The sequence below is a fragment of the Apteryx mantelli genome, chromosome Z, assembly GCF_036417845.1.
Source record: "Apteryx mantelli isolate bAptMan1 chromosome Z, bAptMan1.hap1, whole genome shotgun sequence".
NCBI classification, from domain to species: domain Eukaryota; kingdom Metazoa; phylum Chordata; class Aves; order Apterygiformes; family Apterygidae; genus Apteryx; species Apteryx mantelli.
In genome coordinates this window covers 53,651,791-53,676,502 of record NC_090020.1, presented here as the reverse complement: position 1 = coordinate 53,676,502, position 24,712 = coordinate 53,651,791, and the positions used below count along the sequence as shown (strand labels likewise).

The 24,712-nt window shown below is 35.5% G+C and overlaps 1 protein-coding gene across 1 annotated transcript in view; it reads left to right on the top strand.

The window, feature by feature from the left end:
* The window catches only part of ADGRV1 (adhesion G protein-coupled receptor V1), a 286,011-nt gene that overhangs the window by 17,439 nt on the left and 243,860 nt on the right, over positions 1–24,712 (top strand). Inside the window, exons 11-22 of the mRNA XM_067315842.1 lie at positions 7,042–7,074; positions 8,777–8,903; positions 8,990–9,175; positions 11,072–11,252; positions 11,753–11,916; positions 12,574–12,697; positions 13,077–13,343; positions 15,940–16,066; positions 17,559–17,776; positions 18,924–19,667; positions 21,588–21,961; positions 23,815–23,991. Coding sequence (XP_067171943.1) covers positions 7,042–7,074; positions 8,777–8,903; positions 8,990–9,175; positions 11,072–11,252; positions 11,753–11,916; positions 12,574–12,697; positions 13,077–13,343; positions 15,940–16,066; positions 17,559–17,776; positions 18,924–19,667; positions 21,588–21,961; positions 23,815–23,991 — 2,722 coding nt within the window. The remainder of the gene's footprint in view (positions 1–7,041; positions 7,075–8,776; positions 8,904–8,989; positions 9,176–11,071; positions 11,253–11,752; positions 11,917–12,573; positions 12,698–13,076; positions 13,344–15,939; positions 16,067–17,558; positions 17,777–18,923; positions 19,668–21,587; positions 21,962–23,814; positions 23,992–24,712) is intronic.

Below are 24,712 nucleotides of genomic sequence, written 5' to 3'. Positions count from 1 at the left end.
ATTGTGTTGATAAATGCCTTGAGGAATGTTAGGCCCTTGATTCAGACTGTGTATGGACTCTTCTTTTACTGGAGATAAATGTAAGAAACTATGTCATATTTATTACCTAATGACTTCTTCTTCTTTTTTTTTGATGGAAGTACTGTATGGATGCTTTTTAGAAAGTTCTTATTTCAGCTTTGATCATTTGTTATAGTTCTTGGTTTTAACAATTTTTTTTACAGAAATGGAATGCTTAGTGAGATATACTAAGTGAAAAGTAGAAAGCACTACAGAACTCTTTTTCTATCAAAAAAGGGTTTATATCTAGGTTGTCATTGAGGAATTAGATCAGCTTTTTATTTGTTAAGCTGTGTTCAGTATTGCTCGTTCTTGATAATTAGATACTTCCATCACAACTCTTAGCTTCAGAAATAGCCCAGAGTGACTATTACCACAGTCATCTGTTACGGAGATAGTAATGGTGTTTCTGAAGCCCAGTGTTCTAGTCTCCCTTCTGCATTGGGTCAGGATCATAGGATAGTCCCGGTTGGAATGAACCTCAGGAGATCCTATTATCTGCATTTGAACATTACTCAGAATGCTTTAATTAGTGCATATCCAGGAGCGTATTCCCTCTTTGAATTAGCCTACAACAACAGAATGTTGGCTGTATCTTCTGTCCTGATTCCAACAACCCAGTTATATATGTAGCTTAGAAATACCACCAGACTTGCTCTTCTACCTTCTGTTAATCTAAGGAACATTTTTCCAGTTTTGCTGGAAACATACCAATATTTGTTTCTAGGGATCTGCTAACAGCAACATCTGCATATGACACCCAGAACTTCCATAGTCTTTACTTTATGCATAAGAAGAAATCACAGGAAGTGTAAAGTAGCTCTTGGGAACTTCAACAGCAGATACTCATGGCAATTGCACACTATCAAACAGTAGGCAATCAGCTTCTCAAGCTGTTGCTGATTATTGGAAGATCCTGGTTTGGAAAGCCTGTTTTTTAAATGTTATTCTGCTGCAAAAGAAAGATGTTTTTCTATTGCAGGGTCGGCCTACCTCAGTAAAAGCTGGCTGAAAGATACATTTAGTGCAGAACATGTTACTTCATTCTACCATTACATTTAAAAAGCAAACGTGTTCAAGATGAAAACAAATAGATACTATTGTAAAGAGTCCTCTACTTTTCTTCCTGCAGGTGAAACTGTTTGGTCTCAAGGAATTCATTAGAGTTTCTGGGATGAGGGGGGGAAACTAAGATTAGAAATGGTGATTCAAATTGTGAAGAAGTTACTTAAGGTGGCCAAGAATGCTAAGGGGAAGGGAAGGAAACAAATAATGTAGATAGAGGAAGTGGATAGTGTACAAGGGCAACTTTTTCAATTCTGACAGCAGTGCAGATGTATGAAATGACAGTATTCTACTATTTATTCTGGTCAGAGACCCTAGGCTGTGCCTTAAAAATGATGGCTATATTATGGATTGAACTGGCAGCTGGACAAATGAAACCACTGTTCTGCTTCTGCTATGTATGGTGGGGGTAGCAGGTTCTGCTGATCAAGAAGTGGCTGGTGAAAAGCATGCCAACAGTAAGCAGCTTTCCCACACTTGCCAAGGTTGGAGAGTGAAGTAAGAAACAGGTGGTCTGGCCTAGAAAAAGAAGTGAATGATGAAGAGAGAAAATTTAAACTTTTCTCTAGACTTGGCTAATATCCCTCAAGCCTACGGGTGAAATCTGGCAACTTTAACATTAGCACAAGCCAAGAATGAAATGACTGCAGAGATAATCTTTTTAGTGCTAGAGATGACTCTTCAAATCAAGATTGAAGGATACTGGCATGGTTATGTGTGTAAGCTTGCACTATTGCTTTCTGCATAGTTTCTAATCTCTGGATGAACAAAAGAGTTCAATTTCCAAGGCTGGCAGCCAGCACCTCACAGCAGTAGTGAATTAGAATGAAAACAAAGATGCACTGTGCTGTGGATGTTTTTGTACTGTTCTATAAATTGTAGCATCAGTCTGTAGGAAAATAGAGCATGTGAGAACTTTAAAGGAAGTGTAGACATGTGATATATAGATATAGATATAGATATATGTTATTAAGGCAGTTTACATTTTAAACAAGAGCTTTAATTGTATCCATATCTATAAAAGAAATTTTCAAGGCATTGTAAATAGTATTTTCCTTTCTTGCTCTATGGTCTCCCTCCATAGGCCATAGAAATTAAAAATAATTCCTAATTATGTCCACAAAATGGAGACCAATGTATAGCATGAAGAATATGCTTCCAAAGAAGACAGATGGGTAATAAAAAAGCAAGACAATCTTGTACCTGCTGAAGCTTCTTCGTATTTTTTTTTTTTTTAGGAGCAGCTTCAGGTTGAATGCCTGCCCATATCTGAATAGGCCTGAATTGAGACCAAACATAAATAAAGCCAGATGTCTGTAGTGAAATCTGTATGACAAAGAAAAGGCCTTGGTCTTCTTGCTGAATGTAGGTGAAACAGGCCATGGAAATTGTGTGTATGCTTTGTGAAAGCATATATACATACTAGGGCTGTTCATTTTACCTGGTAAGCACAAATAGAAATCAGTTTAAAAAAATCTGATTGTTGTTCTTTCCTCCTGCACAATTCATCCTCTTAATGGCAGTTGTCATCCCTTCAGTTAAAACGCAGCTACACAGCTATTGATTTGGTGATTGGCATGACTGGAAGGGTAGAACCTCCAGGGCATGGGGGATTGGGGTAAGCCTGTGTTTGCACTCATATGTGGTGAGAATGAGACCTTGGGGATCTGGGAGACTCTTAAATAAGCAATATACTGATAAAGTCATTATAATTTGTGAAACTGATAGTAAATAAACAAATGACTGTCTAAACAGTCCTTATGCACTTATGTTTTCTGAGTCATGACTCATATGATTTAGGATACCAGAACAGATACATATGCATATGTACGTACACACACACACACACACACACACACATGTTATGAGCTAAATCCTAATCTACTATATGTAATATAGCAAAACTGAAGCAGTATGAATTTTTGTTTAGGTCCAGTGACTTTTGTGGTCTGATACAAATTTCCACAGGCTGAAAATCTGTCCATGAGTATATTTAGAAAATGATGAGGCTCTGAGTTATGAAGTGATTTTTAAAAATTGCAAGTACAAGATACAGTTTGACCATTTCATTGTGAAATATCTGGTAGTTTTTAACACTCTGTGTACAAGAGATTACTTCAATGCAAAACCTTAGCTAATCATAGAAGGCTCGTTCAAAGCCCCTCATACTGTCCAAGCACCTTAATTCAGGGCTCAAGTGAGATTTATGTGTTGTGGGTTGCCCTCTGCACTGGGATGCAAAGAAGCACTAATTTACCATCTAATGTTCCTGTTTTTTCTCCTAACTTGGTGATTTGTTTGTCCTGTGGCTAGTGTCTGCTTCAAAACCTACCTCTCTTACTAAAGCAAATTTACTATTAAGTAATATATTTGATGTTATATCAGTTATCTCTTTCAGTGCAAAAGGTTGAGTTTCTCTTCAAGGATTTGATCAGACTTTATTTTGAAAGGGAAAAAGTTGCTTGAAAGTAGTAGAATGTTGGAGTAGGTGCTACTGGATACCTACTGGTAGTTTTTACTACTTTTCAAAATATGACATCATACATCTCCTGCTATGAATAACAAAAATTAAAATAGCTTCCAAAATTAAATGTATTATGGGTTAAACCTGAAATGGAGGTGCTGCCTCTGGTAAGAAGCACTGTAGAATTTAAAATGTGGCAAATCCTACTTTAATACTGTTCTTTAGATCTAGGTCCTGCCACTAATTAAATCAGTAGATAATCCTGAAAAAATTAAAGATGGGGTGAGCATTGAGTACAAACCTAGGAAGCAAACTGAGCAACATTCCACAGGCAATTTGAATTCACCTTTTCTGAGATGCTGTGATAGAAAAGAAAGGTTTTTAAAGAAGTATGGTTTTAATAGGAATAGTAATACAGATTCACAGTTGCAATTCAGTTTCTCATGTGTCTTTCAAAAAGTGTCTTTCAAAGCTTTTTAAGATACAATTTCCCTAATCAGTCATTTTGCATTAAATTTGTCATATGGAAATTGCTTTTTCTATACCTGATCTTTGACAGAAAACATAGTTAAACACTGAAATTGCATCAGAAAAGCTGCTAGGGTTTATAGTCTGTGATCATATGGAACTTTATGTCCATAGATAACCATTGTGGGCATTCTGAATTGCCTTTTTTGTTCTTCTGTAAGAGCACCTAAAGGGCTGGTTTCACATACCGTAAGGACTGAAATAGGACTGAATTGGTTCAATGTGTTATATGGAGTTTGGAAGTAGGTACTTCCATGATAAAAGGATGGTACATGCACATTGCTGATAATACCTTGTTTGTGCACTATTCTTGAACGTTGTCAGAGCACAGTATGGACCAGCAGCCCCCTGCGCCAGGAGCGAGGGGGCTGGCAGGGCAGGACCTCACCAACCAGGCCCCATCCCACTTCCCCCAGTGAGGGAGCAGGGCAGGCAGGAGGGACAGGAGAGGGCAGCCCCAGTCCCGGGCATCAGGCAAACTTGTGGTGATGACTCCAAGGTCAAGCTGGGAACATTAGTCAGAATCAGGCCAGTGAGGGTAGCCAGGGTCGGAGACAGCCCTGCGAGGGCCAGGCTGGGCTGTCAGCCCATGGGTTAGGGTCCAGACCAGCAGGGCCCATGGCCAGACACAGGCCTGGCTGTGGCAGAGCTGCAGGTAGGCACACCTGCAGTGTAGGAACCCCTGAGGCTCTGGGCAGAGGGGGTGGGGTAGAGGCCCCAGGTGAGGCTGGTCAGGGCAGTTAAGGCATATTAGTGCATTTAGGGCCCTAACAGATGTAGACTGGTATTTTTGGTTCTCAATTAGAGTCTAAACGATGTGCTGAAAGCTTTAACTGGGTGTTTGAGCCATGTCTTATCAATATGCATAGGCTTAAATTTAAGTATGTGAATGCTATGCTGAACCAAAAGAAATACCGTTTTATTAAGTGGACAGAAATTTGTGGCACTGTAGTGTGAATAACGTAAAATTATTACCATGTAATTGTTCAAAACAGTGAAAAAAATCAGGATTTTTTTTTTCTAGAAAAAAGCAAATCTATGAGAACACTTAATAGTGAATGTTTCAAATGTACCTTCCTGATTTAGTTTCTCTCTCTTTTCTTAACCATGCTTCTTACTGATTTTTTTTAGTCTACTTTTACTAGGGATGTATACTCTGTTGCGAGAATTTATATGCGAGCAGCTCAGACTGTAGATATTTAGCGTTCTATTGTGTATGCCATCAGCTGTTCACTTAAAAGCTACTTGGAGTTGGAAATCTAAACCTAGGTGCTTCTATTCCATTTTTGCATAGGCTAATATATTAGTTCTTTGAAACATCTATTAAGTCAGAGCAGTGATAGAAATGGGACTTGGAAGGAGAAACCTCTTCAACAGTGGTTTTCTTTAATAGATGATGGGCTGAATCTTACTAGTTCCCTCACTTTCTAAACTGAAAGTTCCCTAGCTTCCCATGCAACTATCACTATGAGTTTTTAAAAGTAGTAATCTATTCTCTGTCATTTCAAAGAACACCTGGAGGTGCAGACCTCATGATACCTTGTGACTGTTTTATCTGTGTTGCCCTCTGTGGATTTTTATGCTATTACCCATATGTATTACAAGACGCTATTAGAATCCAGCAGTACTCCTCAGTTCATCTTAACAGAGTTTTTTTGTCTTGGTTATATTTGGACTTATTCAGTGTAACTCTGTGAAGCTGAAAGGGATATTTCCCATGTGACCTTTCAGTTTCTGATGTATTATTGTGTCTTAAATACTGAAGCTTGGACACACATCTCGAAAACTTATCATGATTTATTTATATTCTGTGTTGTAAATTATATTACAAACAGCCCAGTGGTATAACTCTTAGTGTTACCAACTCTGGAATTTTCTCTTTCATCTTTTTATTGTATTTAAGGCATTGCTGTTTTTGGAATACTTTTGCGTATGTTTCTGAAGGAAGGGAGAATGTCAGTATATAGAGTATCTAAAATCTAGCCTCGCCAGAAAGCAATGACAAATTTCCACTAATTCAGATTCCCTATTTAAAAGACTGTGTCTGCAAATGTATTTACTTTATTTTCTCAAAATTTTGAGTGAATTCTTGTCTACAGTGAATCAGAATCTGTATTCCCTTTGACATTATTTGAGTCTGAATTTTACTTTGTAAATCTTGTGGTTATTTGTTTATGATATTTTGATATAAGATTCAAACTTCATATCAAATGTATCTATTTCAGATTAATAAAGCCAAAATGCACTATTTCCATTGCAGAATAATGCTGTCTGTTCATCTGACTAGATGTGATAATTTTAAGTGCTTGACTAAAACTGAACCAATTAAAAGATTAGAAAATACTCTTTTGTGTATTTTACTTTGGTAATCTAATTAACTGAAAATTTGTCCTAAATAAGTTTTGATATGATTTCCTGCCAGAGTGGTTTTTGATATGTATCTATTACAACTTCCACTGTGTCTATCAATTTATGTCACTACTTTGGTGGATTTGTGAAACAATGTATCATAGGGGGCATGCAGGTTTCTTTTTTTTTTTAATTGGAGGTGCTAAGTAGTTACAAATGTGATTAAATAAAATTTACTCAGCTGCTGTGATTTGTGAGCATGTACAGAGCTTGGCAATAATCTAGCTCTTGGAGGAGGGTTTGGTAGGGAGTGCCTTGAATGGATCTTTACATGCTGAATTGGTCATGGGGTCATCTCCCCTAAATGGGAACTGCCAAACCTCTTGCTAGTATTTGTCAACAGGAAAATGTCAAGCAAGTAGGGTTCCCATAAAATGAACATTATTAGCTTTTGGAAAAGCAAAAAAGAGTTTTGCTTTATTATTATTCTTTTCTAAGATTAGTATTACTGAAATTTTGGCAAATTGCACTTCCATTCTTTTCCCCATTCCCTTTTTTTCTTTCTGTATTGACAGGGTAGAGACAGAAAGGTTTGTCGTGTACTTTGGGTAAGTGCAGTGAACTGTGTTTTGTCTTCAGTGAATCAACACTTTCTTTTAAAAGTGGTTGGTTTGGACAAAATCTGTCTTTATCACTTCTTTCCTCTTAGGCAATGCATGCTTCCCCTTTGGTGTTTCATTTGATGGCATGGGGTTCCGGCTTGAAGGCATTTCTTTATCTTGGATCCGTGAATGATAAAAGTTATGAATGCATGGCTCAGTATCTGATATTTGAGCATTTGATGCGACAGTGGATTATTTGTTTTAAATTGCCACAAACACTTTGCCTTGGCTAAATGATTGAACTGACTAGAGTTACACAAAAGAAGTTTTCTGTGGTCAAAAATGAGAAAAATTGTTTACTTTTTGAATAACCTACGTATATTTTATGTTATCATGTTATTGTTTACACTGATATATTTTTTTTAATATGCAACAAACATGGACAAGTTACGCTATTGAATAGATATTTGCTGCTTTTTATCTTGTATCCTGTTTTGTAGGCCTCACTGTAGGACAGATGAATAAAAAGAGGGTTCTTTTTTCCTTTTTTTTTTTAAAGTTATTTATGGAATGTTCCTGGACACAATTCTGGACTTAATTTCACATATTAGACACAACAGATCACATAAAACATTTCTTTCTCCATAAAATAGTGCTTGGTGAAATCTAGGTGGTAGTACAGTAGAGGCAGAAAAGTATGCACAAATATGCAAGACCAAAATTTCTTTGAAAATATAAGGAGATGTACATGGGAGATGCAAAAGAATCAAATTACATGAAAAAACATGTAATAAACAACATCCAAACTGTCAATCTGAAAGTGCATTCTCAGTGCATCCTACAATAGTACTCTGTCTGGCATTTTTAATGTTATATGAAGCTTAAAACAGTGTCATTGAAAAATACTGCATCCGAGGAAGTAAATGTAAGAAATGTGCAAGGTTTTCTTCTGTTATCAGACATGGCCTGGTTTTGTCACTGAGTAAGGTCAAGTTGAGTTTAGCAGTAGCCAAGGGAGAGAAATGCTCCACCAGGAGGAACACTATTTGGTCACATGTACTTAATGTCTGTGCCATTGAGATAGAGGGTTTGTCAGGAAGTAGGAAGAAGAGGGAATGGGTCTGATACAACTACACAGAGTAGGTTTAAGGCTTATTAGAGCCAGAGTAAAATTCTACAGGTGTTCTCTATATAATGCAGAATGGAGGTTAAGGCAAAGGTGAGGGTAAAATCCATAATGTTAAGGAGTGAATCTCTGCCTGTTTACATCAATGGTAAACTTCAGAGAGTAGAGTAAGATTGTAAATGTGTGATTATTAATGGAATATCAGATTATTTAAGTGATTTTTGGAATATCCCTTATGCTTTGATCCAAGTACAAATTAATAGTAAATTTATCTTTAACTTTTCTCTTGCACAATTCTCTTTCTTTTCCTGGGTGTTATGTGCATGTATGATTAAAAGAACAGAGCCACCAATTATAATAACTAAGCAGAAAACAAAGGTACTTCAGAAGCAAAATTCTTACAAATGGAAAAAATATTCTGATGCTTTGTCATGTTTAATTTATTTTATTCTTTGCAGGTAGTCATTGGTTTTCATAATTTATTAACCAGATTCATTACTATTTGATATCCTTTGCATAGTTGTGGATTTGATTGCAAAACAAAATTGCCACACAAAAATAACTCTTTCCTTCCTTTTTCAGGGTCAGTGTAGAAAATCAAATACTGAAATCTGGGTTTACTAGTCGTGAAATTATTATTTTGGAAAATGATGATCCAGGAGGAGTGTTTGAATTTTCTTCTTCTTCCAGAGGTCCCTACAGTATCAAGGTAAGTATTTGAGTAATTTCTCTTAATCATTATGGACAACATAGTTTAGCAGAATGCTAGAAAAATGCTGGTTTTCTTTTTAACAGGAAGGGGAGTCTGTTGAACTGCAGATTGTTCGCTCTAGAGGAAGTCTTGTCAGACAGTTTCTACGCTACACTGTAGAGCCAAGAGACAATAATGAGTTTTATGGAAGCACAGGAATTCTGGAGTTCAAGCCTGGTGAAAGAGAGATCATAATTACTTTACTGACAAGGATGGATGGGATTCCAGAGGTAAAATTTAATACTTTCTCTCTTTAAATTGTGTTCACAGGCGTATTAGTTTGACAGTTCTTAAAATATAGATGGATTCATCTGTAAATATTAGCAGTTTTTCCTGTAACACTTCCAGGCTTTTTTTCATTATGTGTGAGAAAGAAATAGGGGAAGAATGATTAAAAGATCTATAAAATAGTCATGTACTACATGAAAGCATTATACATGTCATCAGTATAAATCAGGTCTTCTCAGGTTTGCCTGAATAATTCTATACTTTTTTTTTTTTTTAATCCCAGAGAGATGCAGCATTTTGGGCACATTTCTGTCCTTAATGTTAGCTTTCTGCTCCTCTGTAGGCAGTTCCCTTTTCTGTGTATTGGCTGTTCTGGAATCCATCTGGAAGTTGGCAAGGGTGTGGTTCCACCACAGCATAAGCTAATAAAAATCATAGGTGATATGATCTTACGCTCTTTGTCACCTCTACATAAACATTCCCATGCCACTTTTGCATAAGCAGACAGAACTGATCTGTCAGAAACCTAACCTTGCAAACTACAGAAAACTTTTTAGGCAGGTTAATGATTTTGTCATAAGACCAGATGATCATCAGTCCTGTACTGAAGGATGGGTGGAGGATCCTCTGACCAGGAAATGAAGAGATCACAGCAACCCTAATTTAAATTGTCATAGGCTGCTGTAGAACTTCAAGCTTCTTTTCTCTACACACTCTGCAGGGAAGGGATGTAAAAAGAGTCTGAATTCCACTACAGAAGCCAGGTACATAAATTAAGCAAGTACAAGTTGGACACTAAAGCACCAAGTTCTTTATTAGATCTAGCCTTTAGTTCTTCGTCTTTATGTTGAGGTAAAAGTATTTCTCTGCTTTACATGAGTATTATGAGACTAGCTGCATCATACTGGCTGAGATTCTCAGTTAAAAACATCAGAATTGTTGTCAGGATTAAAAGAGGAAAAAGGTCCATTTATCTAATACTCTCTCCCAAAGTGGCCAAAGGCAGATAGTTAGAAAAAAGTGTATGAACAAGACAAGTATATAATGCCTTTTCTTCAGAATGCCTTCCCAGGGTCCAATGATCTGCAGTCCAGAAAATGTCCTGAACAAGAGGCGGTGTCTTTGTGTTTACTAATCCTCAGTGGATTTTTCTTTTGTGAATTGATACAATTATGTTTTAAACCCCCATAACTTTTAGCGTCTGTAACATTCTGTAGTATAGAATTCCATTGTTTAATTGTATTTTGTGTGAAGAACCACTTCCACTTTTTTTTTTTTTTTTTTTAGTAGTAGCCACCTGCTGCTAATTTCACTCAGTGCTCCCCAGTTCAGCTCAGTGGTGGCCTTATGAATATGTAGATTCAATCCTTTTTTTAATGTTCCCTGAAGCATTACCTGGGATAGATTTCCTGGAAATATATGAAGCACAAAGTCCCATAGATTAATAAATCAAATTGATACATTGTTTCTAAATCATTATTCTGTCAATGGTTTTAAAATCTTTGTTTTCTCTGTTACAAAGCAAGTGATCAAAAATGTTAATAAATCTTAGGGAACTAACATCTTTTGAGGAATATTACAAATATATTTGTATTAATGAATTGATGTGATTCTAAGTTAAGTAAGTACGCATCAAAAGTCTTTGCTTATAGTAATGCTTGATTTTTGGAGCAAATGGTTGTGCTATCAAAGACAGAAAGTTTGAATAATGTCTTTTGTCTTATGGGAATGTACAAATGCACTGTGCATGTAGAAGTTATGCTGAAAGCATATGATTTCCTCTTCTTTAAATTTGTTTCTCTTTCTGCCTGGTTAGTGCCTATGGACTACAATCCATTTTCTTTATGATGTGAACTTTGAGTGTGTGTTCTTATTCTGACCAAGTTTCCCTTTTCTAGCTGGATGAGGTCTATTGTTTGGTACTCAGTGGCTACAGTGAAATGCCTGGCAAACTGGGGAATGCCACAAGGGTCAGTATAACCATTCTGAAGAATGATGATCCGCATGGTATAATTCAGTTTCTGCCTGATGGACTAACAGTAACAATAAAGGAAAGTAAAGGAGAAATCATCTATGCTGGTAATTCTTTTTTGTTAAAGTTACTGCTATATCCATTCTTAACATAAAGTGCATGTAACTTTTTAGTTAAGTATTTCTAGGTTCTAAATAATTAGACTTATGTATCTGTCCTACTGGAAAAGTATTTATGTAATTGTACAGTTAAGGCTTAAATATATGAAGTAATGTTTTGTGCAAAATTTGGTTGTCCTCAACTTCTATAGGAGTTACAAAAGTTGAAAGTGCACAGGATTTTGCAAATTAGATTTTAAGAGTAGAGGTAAACCTTCTGACTACCTGCTTTTTGTTTTTTTAAATGATATCAGTCATGGGCAAATTTGAACGGATTTAATAATGGGTATCCTTTCGTGTAATGCTCTCACATATTATTGGTTTTGCCAGTAATGAATTTGCTTATTATTTTCTTTCTTTTTTCTTTGTTTCAGCTTTGCTAACTTTTCTCTTTTTGTTTTCTGTTGTTCTGAGGATGCATGTTGACTGTGTATGTTTGCATTTTGTAGCAGCTTACAGAGTTGTAAGAAACAAAGGAAACTATGGCAACATTAGCGTGTCTTGGGTTGTTGATCCAGCATGTACCAATGACATCTATCCAGAACAAGGGACTATTTTCTTTGATAACCTGGAGTTTTCAAAAAATATCACTGTTTACTCACTGCCAGATGAGGTAAATATTTTTATGGCATTTTGGTGTGGAATATGGGACAAAGAGTAAGTGCCAAAACAATAAAATTTAAGGAGAAGGAATGAATGTCTGTTTCTGAAGAAGCTGATAAGTACTTGTAGGGAAAATAAAAATAGGTGGATATAATTGAGATTACTTAAATCATAAAACAATTTCAGAGGCTGTGCATGCCTCTAAACAAAAAAGTTAGAAGCTGAAAATAATTATAATATAGTTAAATTTAAAGATAGAAAAGTTCATTTGAACACAACTCATGTCCTGATAGCTGAAATCTTACCTTCAATCTTATATGTTGTTATATATTAAGTGGTATAATAAAGACTGAGAATAGCTAATAATGAATAAATAAAGCTGTAAAAATAAATTCCATGTATCAGAAGCAGAAAGCTGCAAGATAACTTTTGCGCCATCTGTACCACCGTGGAAATTAAGGAAATTATTTACAAGGATTTTAGATTGATGATGATTTATTTATAGCTATATGAACTATCATTTGTCATCCCCCTTGACACACTTAAGGATCAATGAATAAAAACCATCACTCCGAAATCTCTGGCTTGTTAACCCTGTCAGCTGTTCGTTTTAATTTCTTCACTATTTGCATGAAAGAAATTTACTTTGTATTGCTTTCTCTTTTAGCTACCTGAAGAGATGGAAATATTCATCATCAGCTTATTTAATGCTACTGGTGGAGCCAGGCTGGGCAATATAACGAGTGCAATTTTACAAATTGCAAGGAATGATGACCCCATTTATTTTGCAGGTTAGATTTTACTGTTTTTTACTGTTTTTTACAGGTAAAATATGTTTACTACTCAAAACATCATCACAGGCCAGATCACTGAGAAATCTTTATCCCAATGGAGCTAGTACAAAATTTCCATGTTTTTGTTGTGTTGAATTTGTATTTGTTTCCTTCAGAACCTCCGCTTAGTTCATTTTATGATTCCCTTTGTTGATGTCGAGATTGGTTAGGTGGCTAGCTACATGAATATTCTCTTGTACCTGCAAATATTTCAATAACCCTTACCAAATATGCCTTCTGTTTCACTGAGGCATCCTCCAGGAAGATTAATCAAATACGTCAAATGTAAGGAGCTCAGACTTGAACTTAGATAGATGTGTTGCTTGTGTGTTTTCAGAACCTCTGACAGTGAGGGTTCAAGAAGGAAGTGTTGCAAACTTTACAGTCCTAAGGAATGGATCTGCTGATATTGCTATTGCAGTCCAGTATATTACTCTTAATGGAGATGCAGTAGCTGAAGAGGGAGACTTTGTTCCCAGTGGAAGAAGCAGCATCCTTTTGTTTGATGTTGGAGAAAGAGAGCAGAACTTATCTGTATATATTAATGATGATGATGTCCCTGAAACAGATGAAACATTTTATATCATCCTTTTGAATTCTACAGGTAAAAGTAATGATTTCATTCAGGTGTAGTAACTGTCACCTTGTTTTGCTGCAATTTCTTATCTGTTTGGCCTTATCATAAAGTAATATATTTTTGACAAGTATTAAATGAATAAGATTTGCATCAACATTTCTATACAAACACTGTACACAGCATGTTTAAATTTTCATCTTGAATTGTTTACTTGGAAGCAAAAATCAGGAGATATTGCTGAGACCTTTTCTGCAGAAATAACTAGAGTGAGAGTCTCTTTTCAAATGTAAACGCTCCAAATTAGATGGGATTTTGACTTGACTACAAAAACACAGGTCTAAAGAATTTCAGTAATGCAACAGTCTTCGGGAAGGAGGGGTTCTTTTGGATTTTTTGGTTCTCCAGGGTATACTGGGCAACTACCTGATTTTTATAATAACAAACTTGGAACTGCCTTGTTTTGCAGAAAGGACATATAAACTGGTGTCTGCTTTTTTTCTATAGTAGTGAAATGCATACTTTTTTTATTCTTTAACCTGTCATTATAGTTTTATAAGGCCTTATCTAAACAGAAACATGCATTAGAAGTTACCCAGTGGACCTTAGAAATAATGTTGTCTTTATGTATTTTTTTAGCGTTCTCACGTAATAAAAAATGATGCAAAACTGTACAGTGTACTTCCTCCTATTTGTGAAATAGGTGTCATGGAATAAACCATGACTGTTGGGTAATATTGATAAGAAAATATAAATGAAGTATAAGAAATACTTAAGTTTCCCTGTGCTTACTTGGTTAATAAGCACCCCCATCTCAAAAACTAAAGATTTAGTGGGAGAGTCATTTGAATTTTATTAGCAAGTTTTAATGATTTACCACTCTTCAGCTGTAATTTATGATTCTGTAGCTGAGTGGTAATAACAGGCTGTGAATGTATTGCAAGTCTTTGCAATGCAAAGCAAAACTAATTTGAATAAGCCATCAAAAGAATAACTAACTTGAAGAGCTTGAACTTAATAAAACAAAGGCAAAATCTCAAATAACCATCAGACTATACCTTTCATTAGACTTTGTGACAGACTCGGAAGGTGGAATAACTACCAGGGACTCAGTTCAAGATTAGGAAACATAACATTAGATTTCTTCATTTAGGTATCTACAAGCATGTTAAATGTCTTAGCTCTCATTACAGTCTGTGGTGATCTAATCCTTACAGTCAGCGGAGGCTATAGAGTGGTTTAGGTCATGCTGAAGTAGATGCCTAGTGGCTGGTATATGAATTGTTCACAACGCTCTGTTGATCTCGAACTGAACCCTGCCATTAATGATTGGAAGTAGGCAGCCAGAAGATGACAGGAAAATTTAAGCAATTATCTGAAGACTGAGCAGCTAGTCCGTTTCTCTAGCTCCACTGGCGTTCGATGTGGTGCCCAAGTCTCTTAAAGAACACCATTTTATTCTTTTATGTAAAACTTAGGTAAGGGATTAGACAAAGTCATTCTTCTCCATAATTTTTTTCTTCTGTGATCTCTTTCCACTTCACTTTCTGCAGGGTCTACTGCTAGTATCTCTTACCATTTTGTAGGGAACATATGATCACTTTTCTTCTGGCACACTGGTCCTACAAGAATGGTTAATCATGGTCTTCCTTGCCTCTGAAAGGAGGATTGTATTGTTATGCAGCTCTTCTGGAATCACTAAGAATACGAAGTATTTCTATACAAGTTCCTGAAAGGAAAAAGCTGATTTTGTTTCTATGATCTGTTACGTATATTGGTCTTGATTGGTACAGTCCTTTTCCAGGTTTAGAAAATTACATTGGGACTGTTGTCCTAGATGATCTCTAAAGGTCTCTTCCTGCCTCAGCTGTTCTGCAATTCTGAACCTCAGGGAAAATACAGATATAAGTATGTGAAGTTAAAGCATAAAACAGTGTGTTTAATTTGGAACAAAAGCTAGTCTAACACTCTTAAACTTAGTGAAAAATGGGACAGGTGTGGAAACAATGTACATCTGTAGAACTAGGAAGGATGTTAATCTTAACATCCCTGCTGTGTTAAGCTGTGCACAGAGATCCTGCTAGCTTCACCTCTACTTCACAGGCATCATATATTTTTTTCCTTTCAGACATGCTGTGATACAGGTATGAGTAAACTTTTAGATGTTGTTCTTAGCTTGTATTTAGCGTAAATGCAGTGTTTCTGCTCCAGATCTAAAGGAGGGCTGGGGTCTCTGAAAATGTCTTATTCTTTTGACTTGACCAATTGGTCAAACACAAAATATTTCCCTCTCATACAACCATTTCTACTAGCCAGGAACTATATGAAAGAATAGTGCTATTTTCATTAAATCAGAATCACACCCTCTCTCTTCATCTCATATATATTTTTGCTGCAAATCCTATGTCTTGCTCTCTGGATGATATAGTATTTAATATGTATTTTTTACTCTGAATTGTCTGTTACTGAATATCTCAAATATTGGTTTTCATTTATTATTATTTTACACCTGTGCATTTATTTGTTTGCATAAACAATACTTGGTGTGAGAAGAAAACACTCTTGGTTTTAGAGTTACTTCCATTTCTGATTCCAATTTTAATATAAATAATCACCCTCTTTTTAGGAGACACTGTAATCTTTGAGACTGGAATGGCTACAGTTATTATTGAAGCAAACGATGATCCTAATGGAATTTTCTCCTTGGAACCTATAGACAAGCCAGTGGAAGAAGGCAAAAGTAACATTTTTTTGTAAGTAAGTTTTAAATAATATCTCTGCATTTTTTTGGAACTGTAGCATGGGTAATATTTTGATCTAATCTTATACAAGTTTGCATTCATAGAAATGCATTATAAAAAAATAACTTTTACTAAATTTTGGATTAAATGATTTTTAAAGATATTGAAGACATCAAATGTTATATTAAGCAGACTGTACAAATTAAAATGTATCCAGAAACTCATGTTAAAATATAAATAGACTAATGGAGAAATAAAAAAAACTACTCAAAAATGGATTTTTGCACTTTACTTTGAAAACTTTCCTTGAAAGTAGCCAGTATTACTATATAATTTCTGTTCATCTTTGAGAAAAGAGGATATTAATTCATTGTAGTGTTTTTTTTAAATATTATAGATTTGTTTTTGCTATGCTGTTTTTGCCTTTTCCTCTCCTTTATCATTTTATTTGCGGGAAGAATGATGATTTGAAGTAAATATATTTATATACAGGTGCATTATGGAAGCACAGGATACCAAGGTCACCAACATTTGAGGACCTTGCTCAATCCTTGTTGATGAAATGTGTTTGCTAGGAAGCTGTCTCTTCCACACTGTCACTACTTTAACTACCATTTAGTATTTAAAAAAAAAAAAAAAAAGTCACAGTACCATATAACCTAATCACTGAAAATACCTGTGGTAGCACAGAGTTTTATAGGAAGTAATTCAAGTTACTGCCAAAGTACAACACATCTGGGTTAGACTGCCCTGGTTAATGTCAAAGAAGAAAAACCTACACTAATTTAGCTGCACTAATTCTTTTACCTGACTAGATCTCTTTGCATGGCATTTCATTTCACCATGTAAACTGACAAAAGCAAAATTCTTATATGTAAAGTACACTTAGTTAATAAAGGCACTATAAGTAGATGCTTCACTTTTTATTTGTAGTGCCTTTTGAAAGTTCATGAAGCTGTTACCAGGCAGCTAAACAAAAAAGACAATCTTGTTTTACTTGACTTCATTCTTAATCTGGAATAACCATGGATTCTGCAAGATATAGAACATAACCCTAATTTAATACCAATATAAGAAAGAGTTTAAAGAGGATTGATGACAAAGGGAGAAATATTTATGATTAAATGTAGACAACTGCCTTCCATGTCTAATGGTAGTTGACTACATTAAAAATTAATGTTAACCTGATGAACTACTGTACATTCACATACATTATTTCTATAATAGAAGCACAAGGCAAACTGATGAGTAGCTTAACAGTACTACTTTGCACAGTTCTGCATAAATTACTTCTTTTTAAGGTATGTGTCCTCTACACGGGAGTAGAATTATACTGTGAAACTGTAGGCCTTCAAAGCAGGCTGGTAGTATTTATTTGTATTTATTTAGAACACTATATATTAATTTTCACTGTAAGGAAGATTACTGCCTTCGTGTCTTCCCTTTCTATTGAATGTTGAAGCATACCTGCCATGAAGTTCACTCTTTCTAAATCACTGAACAGGGTTGTGAGACATAGAGGACACTTTGGCAATGTTTCTTTGACCTGGCAGCTGTTTGAAAATGACTCAGCACTGAAGCCAGGAGAAGAGTTCTATGAAACTTATGGAACTGTGTGCTTCATTGATGGTGAAGGATCAAAGCCAATAACACTTCATGCTATTTCGGATAGGATTCCTGAATTCAATGAATTTTATATTCTAAAGTTGGTGAATGCTTCAGGTAACGTCTTCCGTATAACCCTTTCCTTCATATCTGGTAGAAAAGAATTATGTTTGATCAATAAAAAGAAATCAACCCTGGAAGTAGCTTTTCCTTGAATTATGTCTTGATATCCTATACTTTTTTAGATTTTATTTTTCTTTTAATTTAGATATATGAAAACAGTAACTCAGTTCCCAGATTACTATTCTTAGATATATAAGCTGGTCTGACCTCTATAAAGGATGCCTCTTGGTGATTTTGAAAATGCAGGTCTTTAGAGGAAGGGAAAATAAAGATATTAAAGGCTGTGCATGCCTACCATAAAGAAGGTCAGTTTTGTTTTTGTTTTTTTCTGGAGAAGGTAGAACACTTACAATTACCACTTCATGCTACTTAAAATACAACTTCAAATTGCTACTGAGCAGAGCTCCTAATCTCCTGGATGCATTCCATTGAGTACTACTTAAGATTTCTGTGCCCAGGTGGAAGTGAAAATATGTGTTGACCTTTCATGTGACTGAAATGGACCTTTCATGTGACTGAAATGTATATAGTTGTAAAAAAGATTTGCTACTTATAATAGCATCTTTGTTCTTTGAACATGGTGGTCTACACTCACATCGTTATCTTCATGTCATGAATTCTGCTGTGCAGAAGTAGATGACTAATGACAGGACTTGGGAGCAGTTTTAATACACAATTAGTTACTAAATTTGCAAGGTACTTTTACTTGTGTTTCAGAGGCAATGGGCCAGATTTTGTCATTACATATTAGTATAAATCTTGGGGTGAAATGAGAACTGAATTTGACCCCGTAGGTTACCTTTGTTTCATATGATAAACGTATCTCGTTGGCTAATTCAGAAAAATTGGAGATAATCTTGTCTTAGGTGAAAGAGAACTGTATGTTTTGTAGCTGATGTGCAACATCTGTCTTTGTTTTCTATTAAAATTATGCCATTGTGGTGTGTTAAACATAATCCGGTTAAATTATGTTATTTTAACATTAAGGCATTTTCTAAGAGTTCAGAGGATCTTAAGACAATATTTTTGAGCCTCCTTAGAAACATATTTTATTAAGCATTTTGAAGTACTTAGTAACTTTTTTCACATTGTGTTGTTTTAAAACAAGTCATTAACTTTTATTCTAATTTTCATTATATAGGTGGGTCTCCTGGTCCTGGTGGTCACTTATCTGAAACCAGCCTTACTGTAACTGTGATGATCCCATTCAATGATGACCCTTTTGGAGTCTTTGTTATAGATCCAGAGAGCCAGGACAGAGAGATAGCGGAAGATGTTTTTTCTGAAGATGATCTTTCCTGTATTACAAACTTCACCATCTGGAGACAACAAGGCACCTTTGGAGTTGTCCGGTTAGGTTGGGAAATACTTTCTAGTGCATTCCAAGCTGGACTGCCATCAATGGTAGATTTCTTGTTGCTTGGATCATTTCCAAGTTCAGTACAATCACAGCCCCACTTGAGGCGCCATCACAGTGGAACAGATGCTTTGTATTTCAGTGGAAAAGAGGATGCATTTGGGATTATCGGTCCTGAGTACCTGTACAGCGGCAATAATGCAGTAACTAACTTTACGTTTTCAGCGTGGTTAATTCCTAACTCCAGTACTGATGGTTATATAGTTGAAAAGGATAATGATAATGGGATCTTATATTATGGTGTGAAAATCCAAACAAATGATTCCCACGTTTCTGTAATGCTTCATTATACAGCATTAGGATCCAATATGACATATATGGTTAAAACAGTGATCATGAAATACCTGGATGAAAATACTTGGCTTCACCTTCTGATCACTCTGGATGAAAGTATAATTGAATTTTACATTGATGGAAACCCGGTTCTGGGAGGGATGAAGAGCCTTCAAGGAGAAGCAATTGCTGATGGTGAGCTAAAAGTCTTCGTCATTTTTCTCTATATGTAAAATTCTGAAACATGAAGAAGAGTCTAGCATCTTGAAAGGTGAATGCATTGTATTGAAACAAACTATTATATCTGATTAGTTAGTTGAAGAGAATGGATTAAATTTTCATTGAGGATTTTCAAAAAGCATATGGTAAGTATAGCTCTGGAAGTTCCAAAAAAGTCAAAACTGTAACAGAGCTTGAACTGTAACAATTTGAGAATAAAACTGTATTATATTACAAGTAAACCAGTATCTTGTAACCAATAGAACTTTTGCAAAGTGTAGCTTTATTAAGTGTGTGTATACAAGATATATCAAAATTATGCCTAAAGGTTTACTTGTGTTCCAAGGAATGTTAGTATGTGTACTTAAGTTTATCTAAATGGCTATATGCAGTTGTGCCAAACTTCATAGATTTTAGTTAGAAATAACCATTATAGTCATTCTTTCTGAACTAGCATAGCAGTGATCAGAGAAGTACCATAACAATTTCTTTATAAAGTCAAATAGTATGTGGTTGAAATATGCTTGTACTTACTCTCCTTTGCAGTTTCCTTCCCTTCCACTTGCCCCCCCCCCCCTTGGAAATAGTCTTTGTCCTTTTTCCTTTCTTTCTCTTGCTGTCAGTTTCACGTATTTTCTTGGTTAGGGAGACGCAGTTAATGACTGCCAAATTCTTGAATACAAGCTGATTGCTCCTCTTTTGTAATCAAAGAAGGAGAATTAAATGGGTATAGTCATGTTAAATACATACACCTGTATGTGTGTAGAGAGAGAGAGAGGATAGAGAGAGGACTTCATTAATTGTACAGTGTGGTATTTTATTTCTGCTTGTAAGTTTCTGGTGGTTGAAATCTGAGAAATAAATTTGCCCTCTATAACATGGTATTGCTTCTGCAATTAATAATTTCCATTAGATTTGCAGTACTATAGCTGAGAAAGGACTTTTTTTCCCCTCTCAGTTTCTAAAACAGACCTGTGAGATGCAGTAATGCTTTTGTTGCTAGAAGGAAATGTCTGTGTCATTGTAACTTTTCTGTATTAGTGGAGATGGCATATGTCTCTATGGAGATACTGCAAGTGTAAAGTAAGGATTTCTTCTCTCTCCATTTAATATTGGATGATGCCTACTACAACACAGTGATGAACATAGTGGCCCAGTTTTTCTCACCGCTCTTCCCTGTGCCCTGGGGCTATTACCAATTGCTGTGGTTGGTCATCTCTAAAACTGCTACTCAGTATCATATGTATGTCAGGGCACTGGAAAAGCACAGTTGTTTCTGAAAAACAATGGGAAACAACTGAAGAGAGGAAAGATGTATTAGCTTACTAGGAGTGACTATGAGCTACCAGCTTAGTATGTTTGTGACAAAGGCAGCTGTGACCCTAGGATTTGTTGAATTGGGTAGTTCATTGAAGATGGAGAAATATTAATGCTGTTGTAAAAAGCATTGGAATTTGATGTATGTTCCCAAAGCGTGAGAGCTGAAACAGATGACCAGAAGGCCTAATTTAATGGTGATGAGAATGGATCAGCTACCCTGGAAGAGAAAGACAAAATGAGAGTTGTTTAGCAAAACAAAGGCCAAGAGGAGTTACAGTTGTGCTCTGTAGATCTATGTTGGAAAGAGAGAGGTTTCTAAGTCTCAGAAAAATGAGTAATGGTGACAATGTGCTGATAGAAGTAATGGGATGAAAAACCTAAACAGTTTAAGCTGGAATTGTTCAGCCTATGATGATCTACCTGTAACACTAAAAGACTAGGCTCAATGAACTGCCTGATTTCACATTCCAAGATCAGTATGATTCCTGTTGATTTTAACTATAGCTATTCAGTTGCAAACTTCTATTACTTTGAGGAAATGCAATAACATGAGAAAAATTATAATTTCCTTCTCAGGTCCAGGAATACTGAGAGTTGGAGCAGGAATCAATGGGAGCAGTAGATACACAGGACTAATGCAGGATGTAAGGTTTTATGAGCGTAAGTTGACACAAGCAGAGATCTATGAACTTCATGCAACTCCTGCAAAAAGTGATGTACACCCTGTCTCTGGGTATTTGGAGTATCGGCAAGGAGAGACCAATAAATCATTTATTGTGTCTGCAAGAGATGACAAAGAGGAAGAAGGAGAAGAATTATTCATACTCAAGCTGGTTTCTGTGCGTGGTGGGGCTCGAATTCCACAAGAAAATACGACAGCAAGATTAAGAATACAGAAAAGTGATAATGCTAATGGTTTGTTTGGTTTCACTGGAACATGTATCCCTGAGGTAAGACAGTCATAAGGAAAGCTGTAGATGAAGTTTCAGACACAGTGAATTCTGTGCAAGACTGACTGAGCTGCACAAGACCTTGATTTCACATTGTTACTTTCTGTGGTTAAGCAAAATTTTCCTAATATTTCGAAATAAGTAATTTATTGTTAAAACTGTCTCAGTCGTGCTGGCATCTACTATATCATTTTAAAAAGTTCCATTAAGTTACTTATATATATATTTTTTTAAAATACAAATATATAATTCAAACTGTAGACTAAGGCATAAGTTGTCTAGAAGATTTTTTTTTTTACTACTTTCACATCTGAGACTGAGTTATTAATGAAAATATATGATTTCATTCTCATTTTTGGACAATGGATTATTACAAAGATTTTTTAGTTTTCTATGTAAAATGCTGTATATGGAAGAACTTCACAAAAAGTAATGCACTAACAACGTGATGTATTTTTTCACATTAGACTGCTGTCATAAACCACAGGATAAATTGAATATGTTAGGTATGAACTTGGTTGGTATTAGCTGTATTTTTTATAGATGAAATTTTTCTTTCGTTGTCGCTGTTCTATATGCAGTTTATTAACTTTCTGCTCTATTGGCAGGACTGAAAAAAATATAATTTACTTTTTTATAAATTGTATGGTGGAGAAACATGATACCTGTTTCCATTGGAATTGGATTATTTTGGAAAACAAATTCAAACATATTTTTCAGTTTGGGAATTCTTGTGACCTTTTAATTACATTCTTTCTAATCAAAGTACTTCTGTTGTGTTTGAAAATTACCATTTTGCCTGAGTGATATTAGCTTTCAATTTGGTTCTGTTTGCTTTTTAACTGCCTACCATATGCTCTGATAATAGATTCCTTCAGGTTGAAGTGCCACTGATACAGTGTGATGCCACAGATCATCGACCAACCATGCAACACAATTAAAAATGAATAGGGCATGTTAATTGTTTTGCACTTACCTTACATCTGTTTCACCAGGGATCTATTAGAGCTCTTAATAGTGTTGCAGACACACTGCATTCTTTTACCACAAGTTTAATTGGTTTATGTGCATATCTGTCTACTAGGGAGGTAAAGTCAAATGTAGTATCTACACTGTGTTAAACAGCAGCTCTGAAATAATCTAATGCATGCAGGTAGCTTTAACCCTTTTGGAAATTATGTTTTTCAGCAAAAAGTATTTTCTATTTTAGTTCTATATTCATTACTTTCTAAAATATATGGTCAGTACCAATACATACTTTGTTCCAAAGATGTGAAATTGTTGCTATGCACGGCATGTTCTCTACAAAGACATAGAATTGTGAAGAGGACTGCAGTACAGAAAACTTTTTCACAGTTTTTCCTGAACAATGATAGTTTAATAGTTTCATTTTAATGCATCTAGTTTTCTCCATAGCGTTTCTGATTGAGGCAAGGGAGAATCCAAATTTCTTTTTAAATTACCGTTAAGGAAAATGAAAATAATTGTCATTAATGTAGAGCGTAGTTTCAGTTGCTTTTGACATGTCCATTGCAAGTGTATTGATTCTACCTCTAACGTAGTTTTGGGGGAGAAGATAATGCGGCCAAAACAAACTGCTGTGTAATATTATTTGCTCTCTTAATAGTCCTTAGGGAGATACTAGAAGCTGTTGCAAATTCCGCTAAGACTATTCCTGACCATCATCATCAAGGACAGTTTCATTGTTCTACCACTCTGAAAGTGCTGAAAGTAACATGACAACAATTTTTTACCGGAACACTTATGTGACATTAGAGAATTCCATACTTTGCATTTATTGTCTTCATTTACTTGAAATGTGTGTTACTGTCAGATTTCTTGCTTTCTTCCAGGCTTCTGACGAAGGTTCCACTATATCCTGTGTTGTGGAGCGTACAAGGGGAGCCCTAGACTATGTGTATATAAATTACATTATCTCGCAGGTTGATTCCACTGGCATTAATTACTCTGTTACCGATTTTTCTAACAGCAGTGGCACTATCACATTCCTTCCTTGGCAGAGATCAGAGGTAAACCCTACCTTCCTATTAATTATTCATCTAGTCCTTTGCAAACATGCTGGAAAATACCTTCTGAGGGTACTTGACTGTTCCTTATAACCAGGGAGTGTTTACTTCACATGGCTTTTGTTATAATTTTGCAGGACTTCTTGGCATTCCTGACAACTAGCTAGTGATACGCTAGATGCTTATAGATATGTGTATACCTCTATACAGGTGTCACCATGCCTGTGTGTATGTTTGAATGCACATAATATATTAGACATTTGTGTGTCCATATATCATGTGTCTATATGTAGAAAATAAAAACTAGATTTATATATGTATGTATTGTAAAGCATAGGTAGTCCTGGGCTGAAATAATGGATTCAGCCACTTTTGAAATTGAAAAGTGATTGGGTTTTTATCTGATTTTCTTAACTCAAACACATCTCCACATCAATTGAATGGATAGCAGTAATGTGCACTGCTGAAGTCAGGTGTCATGCACCTGCTGTCGCCCATGTTTTGTCTCCTTTTGCTTAGTCTGTTTCTGTGAATTCCCATGCTGACATAGCACAGAAGTTTTACATTCATTTGAAGAAGTGGTGTGGTGGGACCACAATATTATGGAAAGTTCATGTAGATTTTCTGTTGCTGTTCATATCATAATCATGATATGCTGTTCATATCATAATCATGATTCATATATCATATATATGTTTTATATATATATATATCACTCTGCTGA